General features: G+C 40.8%; 1 protein-coding gene across 5 annotated transcripts; it reads right to left on the reverse strand.

Moving 5' to 3' along the window:
- Positions 1-3,813: 3,813 nt before the first annotated feature.
- Positions 3,814-15,180, reverse strand: LOC120041750 (endonuclease domain-containing 1 protein-like). Of its 5 annotated transcripts, none has more exons than XM_038986611.1 (5): positions 15,011-15,180; positions 13,213-13,572; positions 8,277-8,363; positions 5,081-5,334; positions 3,814-4,688 (listed from the first exon to the last, which is right to left on the reverse strand). In XM_038986611.1, the coding sequence occupies exons 2-5, from the start codon at positions 13,220-13,222 to the stop codon at positions 3,960-3,962; spliced, it is 1,080 nt and encodes a 359-aa protein (XP_038842539.1). In that variant the 5' UTR covers positions 13,223-13,572; positions 15,011-15,180; the 3' UTR covers positions 3,814-3,959. The 5 variants fall into 5 exon arrangements, 4 of the variants coding, with proteins under 4 accessions (XP_038842539.1, XP_038842540.1, XP_038842538.1 ...); XM_038986612.1 differs by lacking the exon at positions 15,011-15,180 and adding an exon at positions 14,480-14,994 and having other exon boundaries at positions 13,213-13,386; XM_038986610.1 differs by lacking the exon at positions 15,011-15,180 and adding an exon at positions 14,480-14,994.
- Between the last annotated feature and the right edge of the window lie 3,449 nt (positions 15,181-18,629).

Raw genomic sequence — 18,629 nt, forward strand, 5'->3', positions numbered from 1 at the left:
GCTATCCACTTCCTACCTGCAGGCTATCCACTTCCTGCTTACAGGCTATACACTTCCTACCTGCAGGCTATCCAATCCCTCCTAATATACTGGTCCATCAGTATATTTCAGGTGATTATAGGTAAACCAATCCCTCCTAATATTCTGGTCCAACAGTATATTTCAGGTGATTATAGGTAAACCAATCCCTCCTAATATACTGGTCCAACAGTATATTTCAGGTGATTATAGGTAAACCAATCCCTACTATTGGAGACACCACTGTGCTCCCATTGATTAATGTTAACCGGTTAGATTCATTGTTATAGGGAATAAATAGTTCTGCCAAATTGAACACCAACATTTTGTGGCTGAGGAGGACAAGAGGTCTTTCACCATTAATGCTCGGCTGGACAACAGACAGTCCTTGTAGTAGTAACATAACCTTTCACGAGTCACCAACCCTGTTCCGGGAGCACCCCCCACCACCCCCACCCTGAGTAGCATAGCTAGCATAGCGTCACAAGTAACTTGTAGCATCTAAATATCATTAAATCACAAGTCCAAGACACCAGATGAAAGATACAGGTCTTGTGAATAAAGCCACCATTTCAGATTTTTAAAATGTTTTACAGGGAAGACACAATATGTAAATCTATTAGCTAACCACGTTAGCAAAGGAGAGGATTTTTTCACTCCCAACAGTTTTTCCCTGCGTCAGTAGCTATCACTAATTCGACTAAATAAAAATATATATAGCCACTAACCAAGAAACAAATTCATAAGATGACAGTCTGATAACATATTTATGGTATAGCATAGTTTTTTTTTTTAAATGTGCATTTTTCAGGTATAAATCACAGTTCTACATTGCAGCTGCAATCTGAAAAGGTGCCGACCAAGCCAGAACAATTACAGAGACCAACGTCATATAACTAATTACTCATTTTAAAACATTTCAGAAAAATACACAGCGTACAGATATTGAAAGCCCAACATCTGGTGAATCCAAACAATATTTCAGATTTATTAAATGTTTTATAACGAAAACAAAATGTAGCGCTAAATTAGCATAGCTATACCAGGCAGATTCGGCTGGGCGCCCACGGCAAGTTCACATGCAAAACAGATATGATATAACATCGTAAATTGGGTCTTACTTTGGCTGATCTTTCATCAGAATGTTGATCAAAGTGTCCATTGTCAAGATGAGTCGTTGGTTCCGTTCAGAATCCTTCCTTTCCCACTCCATTTAGCACAGGTACCGGTCGAGTGGCACGGATTTCTCAAACGATACTAAAATCAGACAACGTAACACCGCAAAACTCCCTAAAAAATTCAAATAATCTGATTAAACTATATTGAAAAAACATACGTTACGATGATCTGGTCACATGTATCAAACAAACTTCGACACGGAGATAATAATGGCCGTACAACAGAAGACAAACGTAGCTACAATTTCCATGCAACAGAGAACCGGAAGTTGTCGGTCATGCCAAAGATTTTGCTCTCATTTCACGTCAGTCCCAGATAGACAAGAAATTTTTCCTCTGACGTCCTCTTGTCATCCAGAGGAAGGCCAGTGAGTTGTGTTTCGGGTCATAGGGGGCACGACCATATATAGGCAGAGCTTTGAAGCCAGCATAACACATCTTGATTTTATGTTCTTGGTCATGGAAAGTGCTGTGAAATGACTTCTGTATCACTCAGAGACAAAATTGAAACGGTTTTAGAAACTAGAGATTGTTTTCTTTCCAATGGTATTATTTATATGCATATAGTAAGAGCAATAATTGAATAAGAGGCAGTTTAATCTGTAGAGCAAATATGCTAATGCGAAAATAGCACCCCCTGTATTCTCAAGAAATATAAAGACATAAGACAGCTGAACATTAAAAAACCAGACCACATGAAGAGAAGAGACACATAGTCTGCTGATTCCACTCGAGATTCCACTACCAGAGAAATATGCACCTAGGGCAACTGGACACACTAATGTTAGAAGAGACACAGAGTCTGACAATTCCACTACCAGAGAAATATGCACCTAGGGCAACTGGACACACTAATGTTAGAAGAGACACAGAGTCTGACAATTCCACTACCAGAGAAATATGCACCTAGGGCAACTGGACACACTAATGTTAGAAGAGACACAGAGTCTGACAATTCCACTACCAGAGAAATATGCACCTAGGGCAACTGGACACACTAATGTTAGAAGAGACACAGAGTCTGACAATTCCACTACCAGAGAAATATGCACCTAGGGCAACTGGACACACTAATGTTAGAAGAGACACACAGTCTGCCGATTCCAATAATGACACATACCAGAGAACATGTTGGGGCACTGAGTTAAATACAGGGTTGAGTCATAGGCCTATAGGATAGATGGACATATATTATTTTTAAGACAAGTACGGGTCTGGCCACTATTATAATTTAACTGAAAGCAGATAATGGGCGTTAGTAGGCGTGAACAAGCAGGAAGCCTGAACTAAAAAGATAATGATGGCAGGAAGAATTAGGGGAAGTATGCTTATTTGCATATGGGGTGGACCCATATGCTATTTTGTGTATAAATGTTGCAGCCGGGGCTGGGAAGCGGTGTGTGTGTGTGTTCCGCGGGGACATGCCAGTTGGCTATACAATTGTAATAAAAAGCATGTTTGATTTTAAAAGTTCTTGAAAGCGTTGTATTTGAAATGATTTTCCACGAGATATTTCACAGAGATTTTTTAATAAGGTCTCTTACCTTCTTTAAGTTGTGGCCAGAGCGATGTCTGAGTCCATCTGGGTCACGGCACCAAATGTTGTAGAAGATTAGATCCAAAGATGAAGGCAGAGACTTTTTAATTGAATAGAAAGATCTTTAATCAAGCAGCTGCAGAGGAGATGATTGTGATTTCACAGGGAAGAACCCCCTGAGTAAATGGTTCCATGTCCCTTATATAGTGGGAGGTGATAATACCATCAGATTGTTACAGTTATTTATACCAGCAACAGTTCCAGAACACAATGGCCTTGTGTTTAAGGTACAGACACACCAGGACTCTATGAAAGGCATCACAGTCCAACACAGAACATGTCCCTTGAGAAGTTACAACAGTTCAACACAAATTCTGCCACCACACTAGTTTTCACTCACATGTGAGGGGCTGATGCTCATTGGCTAAGACTCAATTTGCTAGGGGGGGTGAAATGTAGGGAAACAGTAATTCTGCTCATAGTTTCTATTTGTATGAACGACACATTGATACATCCAGCACAAAGTGGGAGGTTTAAAATATACTTTCTTAGTCGCCAAAGTAACAGAGCTTGTCTTTAATGTTTATAACCCTTAAACTTGTTTAATTATAACCATTATAACCCTTATTATAACCATTATAACCCTTATTATAACCATTATAACCCTTATTATAACCATTATAACCCTTATTATAACCATTATAACCCTTATTATAACCATTTTAACCCTTATTATAACCACTATAACCCTTATTATAACCATTTTAACCCTTATTATAACCATTTTAACCCTTATTATAACCAGTATAACCCTTATTATAACCATTTTAACCCTTATTATAACCATTTTAACCCTTATTATAACCATTTTAACCCTTATTATAACCATTTTAACCCTTATTATAACCATTATAACCCTTATTATAACCATTATAACCCTTATTATAACCACTATAACCCTTATTATAACCACTATAACCCTTATTATAACCACTATAATCCTTATTATAACCACTATAACCCTTATTATAACCATTATAACCCTTATTATAACCATTATAACCCTTATTATAACCATTTTAACCCTTATTATAACCATTTTAACCCTTATTATAACCATTATAACCCTTATTATAACCATTATAACCCTATTATAACCATTTAACCCTTATTACTTAACCAATGTGTACTCAATAGTTGTGGGAATTACCACTGGACAAAACTCATTACTTTTCATCACAGTCACAATCACATCCATCCTCGTCATCACATTCCTTTAACTCCCCTGATGTTCTCTCCATCTTATTACTCCCCTCTCCGCTCCCTTCCGTCTTTTTCCCCGGCTCAACCTCATCTACATGCTCAACCTGTTGTACATTAACTTTTCTTGGACATTTATCGTGAAACACCTTGATATCAACATTGTAGCTTTTCTTCAACTTGACTTCGAGTGCTCCCAAGGTTTCCAGGTTCAATATTTTACCATTGTCCTTTTTGTTCTCCCCCCAGTATGCTCCGGCCATCCACTTCTTGATCTTGTTGTTGTAACAGCAGAAGGCTGTCCACATGAGATCTGGGATGTTCACTCTGTTGTTCAGTATTACGTTGTTGTCGTTGGGAACTGCTCCAGTCACCACATAGGCTTCTATCTGGTTGTTGTTATTCTTACAGTTCATAAGAGCTACTCTGAATCTGCCCTCCATTTTACACCATCTGCCTCGGTTGAAGCCTCTTTCCTGGGGAACGACGTTTGTCAGGGTGAAGGTGGACCTCACGGTATCATCATCAGGTGTGGCTTTACATGGGAACAGGTGACCTCTGTCCAGATCCATGCTACTTATTGTTGCACTGTAGTCTGCGTCTGCAGCCTGATGGTCGACTCTTATGTCTGTTTTATTATTAAGCACCTTCAACTCTTGTTGGGTTTTCATCTCTTTTATATTAAAATTTTCAAGCTGCAGAAACATCAGTCAGACATTACAACTCTTTAACTAGTTTAGACATTAACTCGTAAAAAAAGTCATAATATAGCAATCCAGACTTAAGCTGAAAATGGTTGCAACACATTCGTGTCTCAAAGAAACTGTTTGTCTATAGCAGTAAATAAATACACATGTTATATGACAAAACATTAGTCCTACCTGGGGCTCTATCATCCAGGGCTGACTAGGTAACATAACTGTCTGTGATATATACCAGTAAACAAATACACATGTTATGTTATATGACAAACATTAGTCCTACCTGGGGCTCCATCATCCAGGACTGACTAGGTAACATAACTGTCTGTGATATATACCAGTAAACAAATACACATGTTATGTTATATGACAAACATTAGTCCTACCTGGGGCTCTATCATCCAGGTCTGACTTGTTCTGTTGCACCCAGGACCAGTGAAGTTGTAGGCTGAGAACACAGGGATCCTGTTGGTCGTGTCGTAGAGAGTTGCAAACCTGTAGATTGTTTTGTACTTCTGGCAAATCGGCTTGTAGCGGTTCTGGTTCTGGACTGTCCCACCATCCAAAATACCTGGGAGATTTGGAGTTTGCCCATCCAGGAAGAACTTCTCACAATCTGGAACATCACTGAACTTATTCACTACATGAGAGAGAGCAGGAGGAAGGAGAGAGAGAAGGAGGAGAGTATAGAGATGATTCAATACCCCCATCATCACCTGAAGACTGTTCATCACAGAGACAAAGTTGAAGTTACAGAGACCAGTTGGTAGACTGGAGACTGTTGAGCTGAGTCAGGACAGACTGATTTAAATAGTTATAACAGAGACCAGTTGGTAGACTGGAGACTGTTGATCTGAGTCAGGACAGACTGCTTTAAATAGTTATTTCAGAGACCAGTTGGTAGACTGGAGACTGTTGAGCTGAGTCAGGACAGACTGATTTAAATAGGTTTTCAGAGACTCCGCCTTCATGTGTCAAGACAGAAAGGGTTGATTTGCATAAACTCCTCTGTATGTTTCCATGGAAACTGCTGTAACAAATAACATGTGACTCACCTCCTGTAGTTTCTAACACGTATGGACCCAGAACTTAATCACACAAGATTATAGTTCTGGGTTAATGAGATTAGACTGCTCTAAATAGTGACTGCATCCACACTTTGGTTCTGGTAGAACAACGTTTTAGGATAAAAACATGACTTTACTCAGCATAGAGTCTGTCAGAAGATACACATCACACTATTACAACAGTGGGACTGTTCTGGAATTACGGTTGCTGAGTTCACATTCATTAATATCCCACAAGGCTTAGCGACTCTGACTCAATTACAGATATGTAATATACTGAATGAAACGGAGGAAGATGTGTCCAACTGAATGAAACGGAGGAAGATGTGTACAACTGAATGAAACGGAGGAAGATGTTTCCAACTGAATGAAACGGAGGAAGATGTGTCCAACTGAATGAAACGGAGGAAGATGTGTCCAACTGAATGAAACGGAGGAAGATGTGTCCAACTGAATGAAACGGAGGAAGAGGTGTCCAACTGAATGAAACGGAGGAAGAGGTGTCCAACTGAATGAAACGGAGGAAGATGTGTCCAACTGAATGAAACGGAGGAAGATGTGTCCAACTGAATGAAACGGAGGAAGAGGTGTCCAACTGAATGAACTGGAGGAAGATGTGTCCAACTGAATGAAATGGAGGAAGATGTGTCCAACTGAATGAAATGGAGGAAGATGTGTCCAACTGAATGAAACAGAGGAAGATGTGTCCAACTGAATGAAACAGAGGAAGAGGTGTCCAACTGAATGAAACGGAGGAAGATGTGTCCAACTGAATGAAACGGAGGAAGATGTGTCCAACTGAATGAACTGGAGGAAGATGTGTCCAACTGAATGAAACAGAGGAAGATGTGTCCAACTGAATGAACTGGAGGAAGATGTGTCCAACTGAATGAAACAGAGGAAGAGGTGTCCAACTGAATGAAATGGAGGAAGATGAGGACAACTGAATGAAACAGAGGAAGATGAGGACAACTGAATGAAACAGAGGAAGATGAGGACAACTGAATGAAACAGAGGAAGATGTGTCCAACTGAATGAAACGGAGGAAGATGTGTCCAACTGAATGAAACGGAGGAAGATGTGTCCAACTGAATGAAACGGAGGAAGATGTGTCCAACTGAATGAAACAGAGGAAGATGTGTCCAACTGAATGAAACAGAGGAAGATGTGTCCAACTGAATGAAACGGAGGAAGATGTGTCCAACTGAATGAAACGGAGGAAGATGTGTCCAACTGAATGAAATGGAGGAAGATGTGTCCAACTGAATGAAACGGAGGAAGATGTGTCCAACTGAATGAAACGGAGGAAGATGTGTCCAACTGAATGAAACGGAGGAAGATGTGTCCAACTGAATGAAACGGAGGAAGATGTGTCCAACTGAATGAAACGGAGGAAGATGTGTCCATCAATGAAATGGAGGAAGCAATCAAACGTCAATCAACTTTTTCTGGCCTCTAACACACTTAATGGAAACCAGAAGATGGCAATAATGGTTTCATTTATTGATGTTGTTTATGTATCTATAGTCTGACCACTGCTGAGTTTATTTCCAGTAACTGAAGTAGTTCACAGTAAGAGTTGACACAAGGCTGTGTATGTAGAGTTAGAAAATGTGGTTCCTAACAACACTGTGGTCAGAGCAGCACTGGACTGTTTAACACCTCAGACTCAGCAGCTGTAGATTCTTCAGTTGAGGCCTTTTCTCAGTAAGAGTAGAGGAGACTGGGGAACAAACTAACACTTTAGACTTTAGTTTATTATGAATATTTTTATACAAACAACATATCTCAGCTACCATTACACACTAAGTATGTTCCTAGGACGTACCAGTCATTTACAATTCAACCGAGTGGCGGATATTAAATGTTACAATTGACCCAGTAGGTGAATGTTCCACAGGTCAATAATTTAACAAAAAGAGAAGCAGCAAGTATATTTACTTTAGGGTCTCAAAACCCTTTTTCTTCTTCAATAAAACTAAAAGTCATCAATGGATTTAAACAAAACCTCTTGGTCATGTAGAGACCAACCATTATCACATTGAATAAGAGCTTTCTACCTGGTTTCTAATTGGACTTATTTATCTGTTACAACTGACCCTGTGTTACTTTGTTCCCCAGTCTACTCTACCTTCATGTATAACATTTAAAATGTCTGCTTCTCTTAAGTAAAAAAAAAAAAATACTTCAATGACCATAAAAATGTTAAACAGCTGAAGCAGGTCACACAATTTTAGTTCTTGTAAAATTTCCTTTTGTAGTTTTGATTTAAAGATGTGGACGTTTCTTTGCTAATTGTTTACATAAAGTGTTGCCTTGAATGTTGGCTTGTATGACATGATATACTATCAATCAATTTCTTATTTCATGAAACAATAGAAATCCTTTATTTCAAGGTTCATCATTCAGTAAGATAATGTTTACCCAGTGGCATCCTGAGACATTTATAGATCATGAGAGAATAAAATATTAAAATACCATTTCTAAGCTTCTCATTTATTGTGTAAAAACTCACCCCAGCACATTTTGAGGCAGAACTTCTCCCTACCAGGGAAATGACAGTGATGAACTGTGAGCTCTGTATGAGGCTCCTGGTTGGGTACTGTGGTAGTATAAATACACATATCAGAGAGTACTGAGGTAGTATAAATACAAATATCAGAGGGTTGGGTACTGTGGTAGTATAAATACACATATCAGAGAGTACTGAGGTAGTATAAATACACATATCAGAGGGTTGGGTACTGTGGTAGTAGAAGTGCACATATCAGAGGGTACTGTGGTAGTATAAATACACATATCAGAAAGTACTGTGGTAGTATAAATACACATATCAGAGGGTACTTTGGTAGTATAAATACACATATCAGAGGGTTGGGTACTGTGGTAGTAATAATACACATATCAGAGGGTTGGGTACTGTGGTAGTATAAATACACATATCAGAGGGTACTGTGGTAGTATAAATACACATATCAGAAGGTACTGTGGTAGTATAAATACACATATCAGAGGGTACTGTGGTAGTATAAATACACATATCAGAGGGTTGGGTACTGTGGTAGTAATAATACACATATCAGAGGGTACTGTGGTAGTATAAATACACATATCAGAGGGTACTGTGGTAGTATAAATACACATATCAGAGGGTTGGATACTGTGGTAGTATAAATACACATATCAGAGGGTTGGGTTCTGTGGTGGTATAAATACACATATCAGAGGGTACTGTGGTAGTATAAATACACATATCAGAGGGTTGGGTACTGTGGTAGTATAAATACACATATCAGAGGGTACTGTGGTAGTATAAATACACATATCAAAGGGTACTGTGGTAGTATAAATACACATATCAGAGGGTACTGTGGTAGTATAAATACACATCAGAGGGTTGGGTACTGTGGTAGTATAAATACACATATCAGAGGGTTGGGTACTGTGGTAGTATAAATACACATATCAGAGGGTTGGGTACTGTGGTAGTATAAATACACACTTATCAGAGGGTACTGTGGTAGTATAAATACACATATCAGAGGGTACTGTGGTAGTATAAATACACATATCAGAGGGTACTGTGGTAGTATAAATACACACTTATCAGAGGGTTGGGTACTGTGGTAGTATAAATACACTTATCAGAGGGTTGGGTACTGTGGTAGTATAAATACACACTTATCAGAGGGTTGGGTACTGTGGTAGTATAAATACACATATCAGAGGGTTGGGTACTGTGGTAGTATAAATACACATATCAGAGGGTACTGTGGTAGTATAAATACACATATCAGAAGGTTGGGTACTGTGGTAGTAGAAGTGCACATTTCTGTTGTATAATAGGGGGGCATGGGGTCGGAGAAATGGGGTCGGGGAAAATACTTTTACAATGACAGAGTTAGGGCCTATTTTAAAATCCTCAAACACGTCTGTGATGGTTCTTGTTAAAAGGCCTGGAGGTCTGATCACCACCAGTTCCAGGAAGTAGGACGAAAGCAGGTTTACATTTGATTTGTCACACCAGTTCCAGGAAGTAGGACGACAGCAGGTTTACATTTGATTTGTCACACCAGTTCCAGGAAGTAGGGCGACAGCAGGTTTACATTTGATTTGTCACACCAGTTCCAGGAAGTAGGGCGACAGCAGGTTTACATTTGATTTGTCACACCAGTTCCAGGAAGTAGGGCGACAGCAGGTTTACATTTGATTTGTCACACCAGTTCCAGGAAGTAGGGCGACAGCAGGTTTACATTTGATTTGTCACACCAGTCCCAGGAAGTAGACCTATAGCAGGTTTACATTTGATTTGTCACACCAGTTCTAGTTCATATTCCCTTTCCTGAAGAATTGTATTTCCTGACAAAAATATATTGACGGTCTTTATCCAACCCTCCTTGTCCAGTCTTGACCACTAATTATACCAGACAGGACTCATCTTCATACAGAGGAGTTTATCCAACCCTCCTTGTCCAGTCTTGACCACTAATTATACCAGACAGGACTCATCTTCATACAGAGGAGTTTATCCAACCCTCCTTGTCCAGTCTTGACCACTAATTATACCAGACAGGACTCATCTTCATACAGAGGAGTTTATCCAACCCTCCTTGTCCAGTCTTGACCACTAATTATACCAGACAGGACTCATCTTCATAGAGAGGAGTTTATCCAACCCTCCTTGTCCAGTCTTGACCACTAATTATACCAGACAGGACTCATCTTCATAGAAAGGAGTTTATCCAACCCTCCTTGTCCAGTCTTGACCACTAATTATACCAGACAGGACTCATCTTCATAGAGAGGAGTTTATCCAACCCTCCTTGTCCAGTCTTGACCACTAATTATACCAGACAGGACTCATCTTCATACAGAGGAGTTTATCCAACCCTCCTTGTCCAGTCTTGACCACTAATTATACCAGACAGGACTCATCTTCATAGAGAGGAGTTTATCCAACCCTCCTTGTCCAGTCTTGACCACTAATTATACCAGACAGGACTCATCTTCATAGAGAGGAGTTTATCCAACCCTCCTTGTCCAGTCTTGACCACTAATTATACCAGACAGGACTCATCTTCATAGTGAGGAGTTTATCCAACCCTCCTTGTCCAGTCTTGACCACTAATTATACCAGACAGGACTCATCTTCATAGTGAGGAGTTTATCCAACCCTCCTTGTCCAGTCTTGACCACTAATTATACCAGACAGGACTCATCTTCATACAGAGGAGTTTATCCAACCCTCCTTGTCCAGTCTTGACCACTAATTATACCAGACAGGACTCATCTTCATACAGAGGAGTTTATCCAACCCTCCTTGTCCAGTCTTGACCACTAATTATACCAGACAGGACTCATCTTCATACAGAGGAGTTTATCCAACCCTCCTTGTCCAGTCTTGACCACTAATTATACCAGACAGGACTCATCTTCATAGAGAGGAGTTTATCCAACCCTCCTTGTCCAGTCTTGACCACTAATTATACCAGACAGGACTCATCTTCATAGAGAGGAGTTTATCCAACCCTCCTTGTCCAGTCTTGACCACTAATTATACCAGACAGGACTCATCTTCATAGAGAGGAGTTTATCCAACCCTCCTTGTCCAGTCTTGACCACTAATTATACCAGACAGGACTCATCTTCATAGAGAGGAGTTTATCCAACCCTCCTTGTCCAGTCTTGACCACTAATTATACCAGACAGGACTCATCTTCATACAGAGGAGTTTATCCAACCCTCCTTGTCCAGTCTTGACCACTAATTATACCAGACAGGACTCATCTTCATAGAGAGGAGTTTATCCAACCCTCCTTGTCCAGTCTTGACCACTAATTATACCAGACAGAACTCATCTTCATACAGAGGAGTTTATCCAACCCTCCTTGTCCAGTCTTGACCACTAATCATACCAGACAGGACTCATCTTCATAGTGAGGAGTTTATCCAACCCTCCTTGTCCAGTCTTGACCACTAATTATACCAGACAGGACTCATCTTCATACAGAGGAGTTTATCCAACCCTCCTTGTCCAGTCTTGACCACTAATTATACCAGACAGGACTCATCTTCATATAGAGGAGTTTATCCAACCCTCCTTGTCCAGTCTTGACCACTAATTATACCAGACAGGACTCATCTTCATATAGAGGAGTTTATCCAACCCTCCTTGTCCAGTCTTGACCACTAATTATACCAGACAGGACTCATCTTCATATAGAGGAGTTTATCCAACCCTCCTTGTCCAGTCTTGACCACTAATTATACCAGACAGAACTCATCTTCTTCCACATATCATCACAGAAAAGTTCAGAAAAGTTAATCAGTTAGATAATGTTTACCCAGTGGCATCCTGAGGCATTGATAGATCATGAGAGAAGAATATATTAAAATAGCATTTCTAAGCTCCTCATTTATTATGTAAAAACTCACCCCAGCACCTTCTGAGGCAGAACTCAGAACTGCTGAGTATATTTCCAGTAACTGAAGTAGTTCACAGTAAGAGTTGACACAAGGCTGTGTCTGTAGTGTTAGAAAATGTGGTTCCTAACAACACTGTGGTCAGAGCAGCACTGGACTGTTTAACACCTCAGACTCAGCAGCTGTAGATTCTTCAGTTGAGGCCTTTTCTCAGTAAGAGTAGAGGAGACTGGGGAACAAACTAACACTTTAGACTTTAGTTTATTATGAATATTTTTATACAAACAACATATCTCAGCTACCATTACACACTAAGTATGTTCCTAGGACGTACCTGTCGTTTACAATTCAACCGAGTGGCGGATATTAAATGTTACAATTGACCCAGTAGGTGAATGTTCCACAGGTCAATAATTTAACAAAAAGAGAAGCAGCAAGTATATTTACTTTAGGGTCTCAAAACATTTTTTCTTCTTCAATAAAACGAAAAGTCATCAATGGATTTAAACAAAACCTCTTGGTCATGTAGAGACACTAACCAACCATTATCACATTGAATAAGAGCTTTCTACCTGGTTTCTAATTGGACTTATTTATCTGTTACAACTGACCCTGTGTTACTTTGTTCCCCAGTCTACCCTACCTTCATGTATAATATTTAAAATGTCTGCTTCTCTTAAGTAAAAAAAAATAAAAAATACTTCAATGACCATAAAAATGTTAAACAGCTGAAGCAGGTCACACAATTTTACTTCTTGTAAATGTACCTTTGTAGTTGTGATTTAAAGATGTGGACGTTTATTTGATAATTGTTTACATAAAGTGTAGCCTTGAATGTTGGCTTATATGACATTATATACTATCAATAATTTCTTATTTCAGGAAACAATAGAAATCCTTTATTTCCAGGTTCATCATTCAGTAAGATAATGTTTACCCAGTGGCATCCTGAGACATTTATAGATCATGAGAGAATAAAATATTAAATGACCATTTCTAAGCTGCTCATTTATTATAGAAAAACTCACCCCAGCACATTCTGAGGCAGGAAGGACATCACCCTCTTCTGGTCTTCACCCCACCAGGGAAAGGACAGTGATGAACTATGAGCTCTGTAGGAGGCTCCTGGTAAACAGCATCCGGTCAATCCACTGCTGCTTCTTCTTGTTGAGAGATGCCCGCCGGCTCTCTGGAATCACCAGCTGCATTTAAGGGAGAGAGAGAGAGAGGCAGGAAGGACATCACCCTCTTCTGGTCTTCACCCCACTGGGGCAAGTTCAGAAGACTGGGGTGGATACAAGTGGGTCTGGGGTAGATCACCAGGGACAGGGGCCGAACGTGAGGCAGGAGGGAGCGCTGGAGGTACCTGTACGTCCAAGGGTTCATACCTAATACATACAGAGAATACATAAGTGACAGATACAGTACTAAGCATTCTCAGCACCATGACAGCAGATCTACAGCATGAAAGGTAAGTGACAGATACTAGATTTAGTTGTGTAAATAAAGGACAAAGAATGAATAGGCCTTTATGACAGATACAGGAAGGGAGTGTCATAATGGAAGGGGTTTCATCTGTAAAAAGTCCACACTGCATTTATGGAAAGCTGTGTAGCATTCAATACATGGACAAATAGTAAGATTAACACAATGCATATCTTCCATTATTGTAAAGTATTCATGCTTGCAGAATGCCAAGGGAATTGAATAGCCTACCTAACATTGCAATACATTGCAGAACCATATTCATGTGTAGATTGAAATGCAAGGCAAATGTTACGTTCCACAGTTTCTGTGTTGTTGTGGGTTTGTGTGTGTTTCAGGAAATGGCGTCCTGTGTTGGCTGTTGGTCTGTAAAAGTTGTTGAAAGTATTTTGTAGCCTCTCCTGCAGAGGTATGTGTATGCCATAGGACTGAGTGTTTTGGGGTTATTGAAATTGTTCACTAAGTTTGAATTATTATGTTTCATTTGTTCCCAGAGGGGAAGGGGAAGGCACATTGGGAGTGTTTAGGCAAGAGGCCTGCGGGCATACATAACCCGTAGTATTGAATCTGTCTATGCACACTAGGTAAGACCTGGGCGGATCACCTCCTGTATTTTGGTTAGCCGCCAGTTGGTGCTAAAGGTTAGGTAAACTGTGGGAAGGCAGGTAAGGTAGGAGAGGGGACTTTTACTTTCTTTGCTTTGGTTCGGTCCATCCCAGTTTCCCCACCTTAACGTGTTTAAGGAAGAATTAGATTCCCTGTAAACGGTATTTTTCCCTGCCGTCCTTCCCCGCACCTACGATCACATACCTTTTTCACTCCACGGGGAGTTGAGTTGTAGCAGGGTGTTGCGTTCCCTCCTCCAAGAGACGTACGTAACAGAAAATATCACGACTTCTACGCCATTAAACTAGATAACATAATACATGTATTAGCTAATCCATGACTGATACATGTTGAATACAACTGTTATACACTGGAACCGAAAATAAACTACTGTACAGTAGCATGCTAAAGTTACTGTACTGTAGCCTGCATCACGTAAACACTATTTCACAACTTCACAGACGTCTTACACCATACAACAAAGCACGAATATAAGCGATAGTATGCATTAAAATAGCTACGATTGTAAAAATAGTATTGAAAATGCAGACAAGTGGCCGCTGATTGTACCGGTAGTTACCGATACCAAACCAATGCTACGGGTATCATAGGTAGATGACTGCAGAGATAGAACTGTATAATGTTTTCGATTCACTTTTCCATTCTTCTTACAACTTCACAGATGTAGCAATAAGATTACAATCCATTTCATCCAACCTTATAAAAGATACTTACTCTATAACTCTCCGTTTGATGTAAACAATGATCCGATGAAGGGAAAGTGTCTTCTTCTTCGATGGAGTTTAACGGCGGTTGACATCCAATGTTAAGGTACATTACCGCCACCAGCTGGACGAGGTATTAAATAAGAAACGTAAAAACAATATCCCGGATAAGAGGTAAAACGATATCATATAAAATAAAACACGTCAACTAAAAAAAGCATCATACGTCTTCAATCACAGTCCACTCCAAAATACATCCCTACACCGGCTCAGGGGCCTGTGATGGGGCTACATTCACCGACAGGATTTCTTGCACCGAGGAAATCAGGAAGACCCCCAAAAACTTTCAGCTGCATTCACAATGATTCCAATGTTCTTAGACTTCTTCTCTGCTTGTGTTGTACACTTTATGACCATTGTATTATTTATGCCATTTCCCACCTGGACAAAATGAACACCTGTGTGATAATGCTGTTTGTTGACTACAGCTCGGCGTTCAACTCCATAGGGCCCTCAAAGATCATCAATAAGCTTAGGACCCTGGGACTAAACACCTCCCACCGCAACTGGATCCTGGACTTCCTGACGGGCTGCCCCCAGGTGGTAAGGGTAGGTAACAACACATCCGCCACGCTGATCCTCAACACGGGGCGCCTCAGGGGTGTGTGCTCAGTCACCTCCTGTTCACTCATGACTGCATGGCCAGGCACGACTCCAACCCCATCATTACGTTTGCTGATGACACAACAGTGGTAGGCCTGATCACCGACAACGATGAGACAGCCTATAGGGAGGAGGTCAGAGACCTGGCCGTGTGGTGCCAGGATAACAACCTCTCCCCCAACATGATCAAGACAAAGGAGATGATTGTGGACTATAGGAAAAGGAGCACCGAGCACGCCCCCATTCTCATCGACAGGGCTGTAGTGGAGCAGGTTGAGAGCTTCAAGTTCCTTGATGTTCACATCACCAACAAACTATCATGGTCCAAACACACCAAGACAGTCGTGAAGAGGGCAAGACAAAGCCTATTCCCCCTCAGGAGACTGAACATATTTGGCGTGGGTCCCCAGGTCCTCAAAATGTTCTACAGCTGCACCATCGAGAGCATCCTGACGGGTTGCATCACTGCCTGGTATGGCAACTGCTTGGCCTCCGACCGCAAGGCACAACAGAGGGATGTGTGTACGGTCCAGGTTTCCTGCCATCCAGGACCTCTATGCCAGACAGTGTCAGAGGAAGGCCCTACAAATTGTCAAAGACTCCAGCCACCCCAGTCATAGACTGTTCGTTCTGCTACCACATGGCAAGCGGTACCGGAGCACCAAGTTAAGGTCCAAGAGGCTTCTAAACAGCTTCTACCCCCAAGCCATAAGACTCCTGAACATCTAGTCAAATAGCTACCCAGACTATTTGCATTGTCCCCCTTCTATGCTGCTCTTGTTATTTACTGCTGCTCTTTAATTATTTTTAATTAAATAAAGGTAAATACATTTAATTTGTGCCTTTGTCTTTGATTTGATAGCCTTCATATGCCCCACAGGGCTCAAACTGTTTGAATCAATGTTGTTTTCTGCGCATTAACTTAGCTAGCCAACGTTGCCATGACATCGCCTAGAAGTGTGATCGGGGATTTCTATTGGACAGTTTCTATACATCTTCATACTTGTTGCGAGATGTCGCCACTAGATGGCGCTGCTGTTCTGTGTATCTGAGTGTGATACTATATAGTACTAGTGAGCCAAGTTAGGCATGACTTACTACGCGCTGAATGGAGCTGTATGCGTACTACAGAGTTATGCTGAAGTAAAGACTAACTAATCAACATTACCTTGCTCTTGTATAGAATAAACACCGTACAAAACAATACTAAACCATCTTTGGAATAACTGACAACTAAAAGAGAACTTTCAATAATCACTATTTTTAGCTCAAATACATTTCTCCAATGTTGAATTGTCTCATATGGGAATCACTTGGCTACATTTACAAGCCATACGTACAAAACACCAGACTTTCAAATGCTTCATTACAGATATTTTATTCCTTCCAAGAAGAAGATTGATTACATTTAGAAAATAAAGTAGGATCTCTATGGTTACAGTGATATAACAAACAGAACTTGACATACCGATAAGGGGAACAAGGGAAACCTAGTCAGTTGAAGGAATTCATCCCGAACGTGTTTTCTGCATCTAACCCAAGCCCTCTGAATCAGAGAGGTGGGGGGGACAGCCTTAATCAACATCCAAGGCACCCAGGGAACAGTCACTGTTGTTGGGGGTTAAATGCCTTGCTCAAGGGCAGAACGGCAGATGTTTCCACCTTGCCTTCTCAGGGACTAGAACAAGCAACCTATCAGTTACTGTCACAACGTTCTAACCTCTAGACTACCTACAGTATACAGGGGCAATATGCAGCTCAAACAATAACACATTGTCTCACCCCGTCACTGTTTGGGTTAACAGCTGAGGGATAAGGGGTGGAGAAATGTAAACACTCTCAAATTCATAGACAGAGCTTCTGATGCAATGACTGACAATCCATGATATCAAAATTATAGTTTTAACCATGTTTTGAGGGTATACAATGTTTGTTTACAACTAATACAGCTGTCTACTACAGCAGGTCAGGCCAGTAGTCTACTAAAGCAGGTCAGGTCAGTAGTCTACTAAAGCAGGTCAGGTCAGTAGTCTACTAAAGCAGGTCAGTACAGTAGTCTACTAAAGTAGGTCAGGTCAGTAGTCTATTAAAGTAGGTCAGGTCAGTACAGTAGTCTACTACAGCAGGTCAGGTCAGTAGTCTATTAAAGCAGGTCAGGTCAGTACAGTAGTCTACTAAAGCAGGTCAGGTCAGTAGTCTACTAAAGCAGGTCAGTACAGTAGTCTACTGAAGCAGGTCAGTACAGTAGTCTTCTAAAGCAGGTCAGGTCAGTATTCTACTAAAGCAGGTCAGGTCAGTAGTTTACTAAAGCAGGTCAGGTCAGTAGTTTATTAAAGCAGGTCAGTAGTTTACTAAAGCAGGTCAGGTCAGTAGTTTATTAAAGCAGGTCAGGTCAGTAGTCTACTACAGCAGGTCAGGTCAGTAGTCTACATTAAACAGGGTAGTACAGTAGTCTATTAAAGCAGGTCAGTAGTCTACTAAAGCAGGCCAGGTCAGTAGTCTACTGAAGCAGGTCAGGTCAGTAGTTTACTAAAGCAGGTCAGGTCAGTAGTCTACTGCAGCAGGTCAGGTCAGTAGTCTACTGCAGCAGGTCAGGTCAGTAGTCTACTAAAGCAGGTCAGGTCAGTAGTCTACTACAGCAGGTCAGGTCAGTAGTCTACTACAGCAGGTCAGTAGTCTTCTAAAGCAGGTCAGTACAGTAGTCTACTAAAGCAGGTCAGTAGTCTTCTAAAGCAGGTCAGTACAGTAGTCTACTAAAGCAGGTCAGGTCAGTAGTCTACTAAAGCAGGTCAGGTCAGTAGTCTACTACAGCAGGTCAGTAGTCTTCTAAAGCAGGTCAGTACAGTAGTCTACTAAAGCAGGTCAGTAGTCTTCTAAAGCAGGTCAGGTCAGTAGTCTACTAAAGCAGGTCAGGTCAGTAGTTTATTAAAGCAGGTCAGTAGTTTACTAAAGCAGGTCAGGTCAGT

The sequence above is a fragment of the Salvelinus namaycush genome, unplaced genomic scaffold (assembly GCF_016432855.1).
Source record: "Salvelinus namaycush isolate Seneca unplaced genomic scaffold, SaNama_1.0 Scaffold526, whole genome shotgun sequence".
NCBI classification, from domain to species: domain Eukaryota; kingdom Metazoa; phylum Chordata; class Actinopteri; order Salmoniformes; family Salmonidae; genus Salvelinus; species Salvelinus namaycush.

Coding starts and splice junctions, on each gene's coding strand:
- LOC120041750 (XM_038986611.1), bottom strand. Junction 5,335..8,276: donor CTGCCTCAAAATGTGCTGGG/GTGAGTTTTTAC, acceptor TCTCTCATGTAG/TGAATAAGTTCAGTGATGTT. Junction 4,689..5,080: donor CCTGGATGATAGAGCCCCAG/GTAGGACTAATG, acceptor ATGTTTCTGCAG/CTTGAAAATTTTAATATAAA.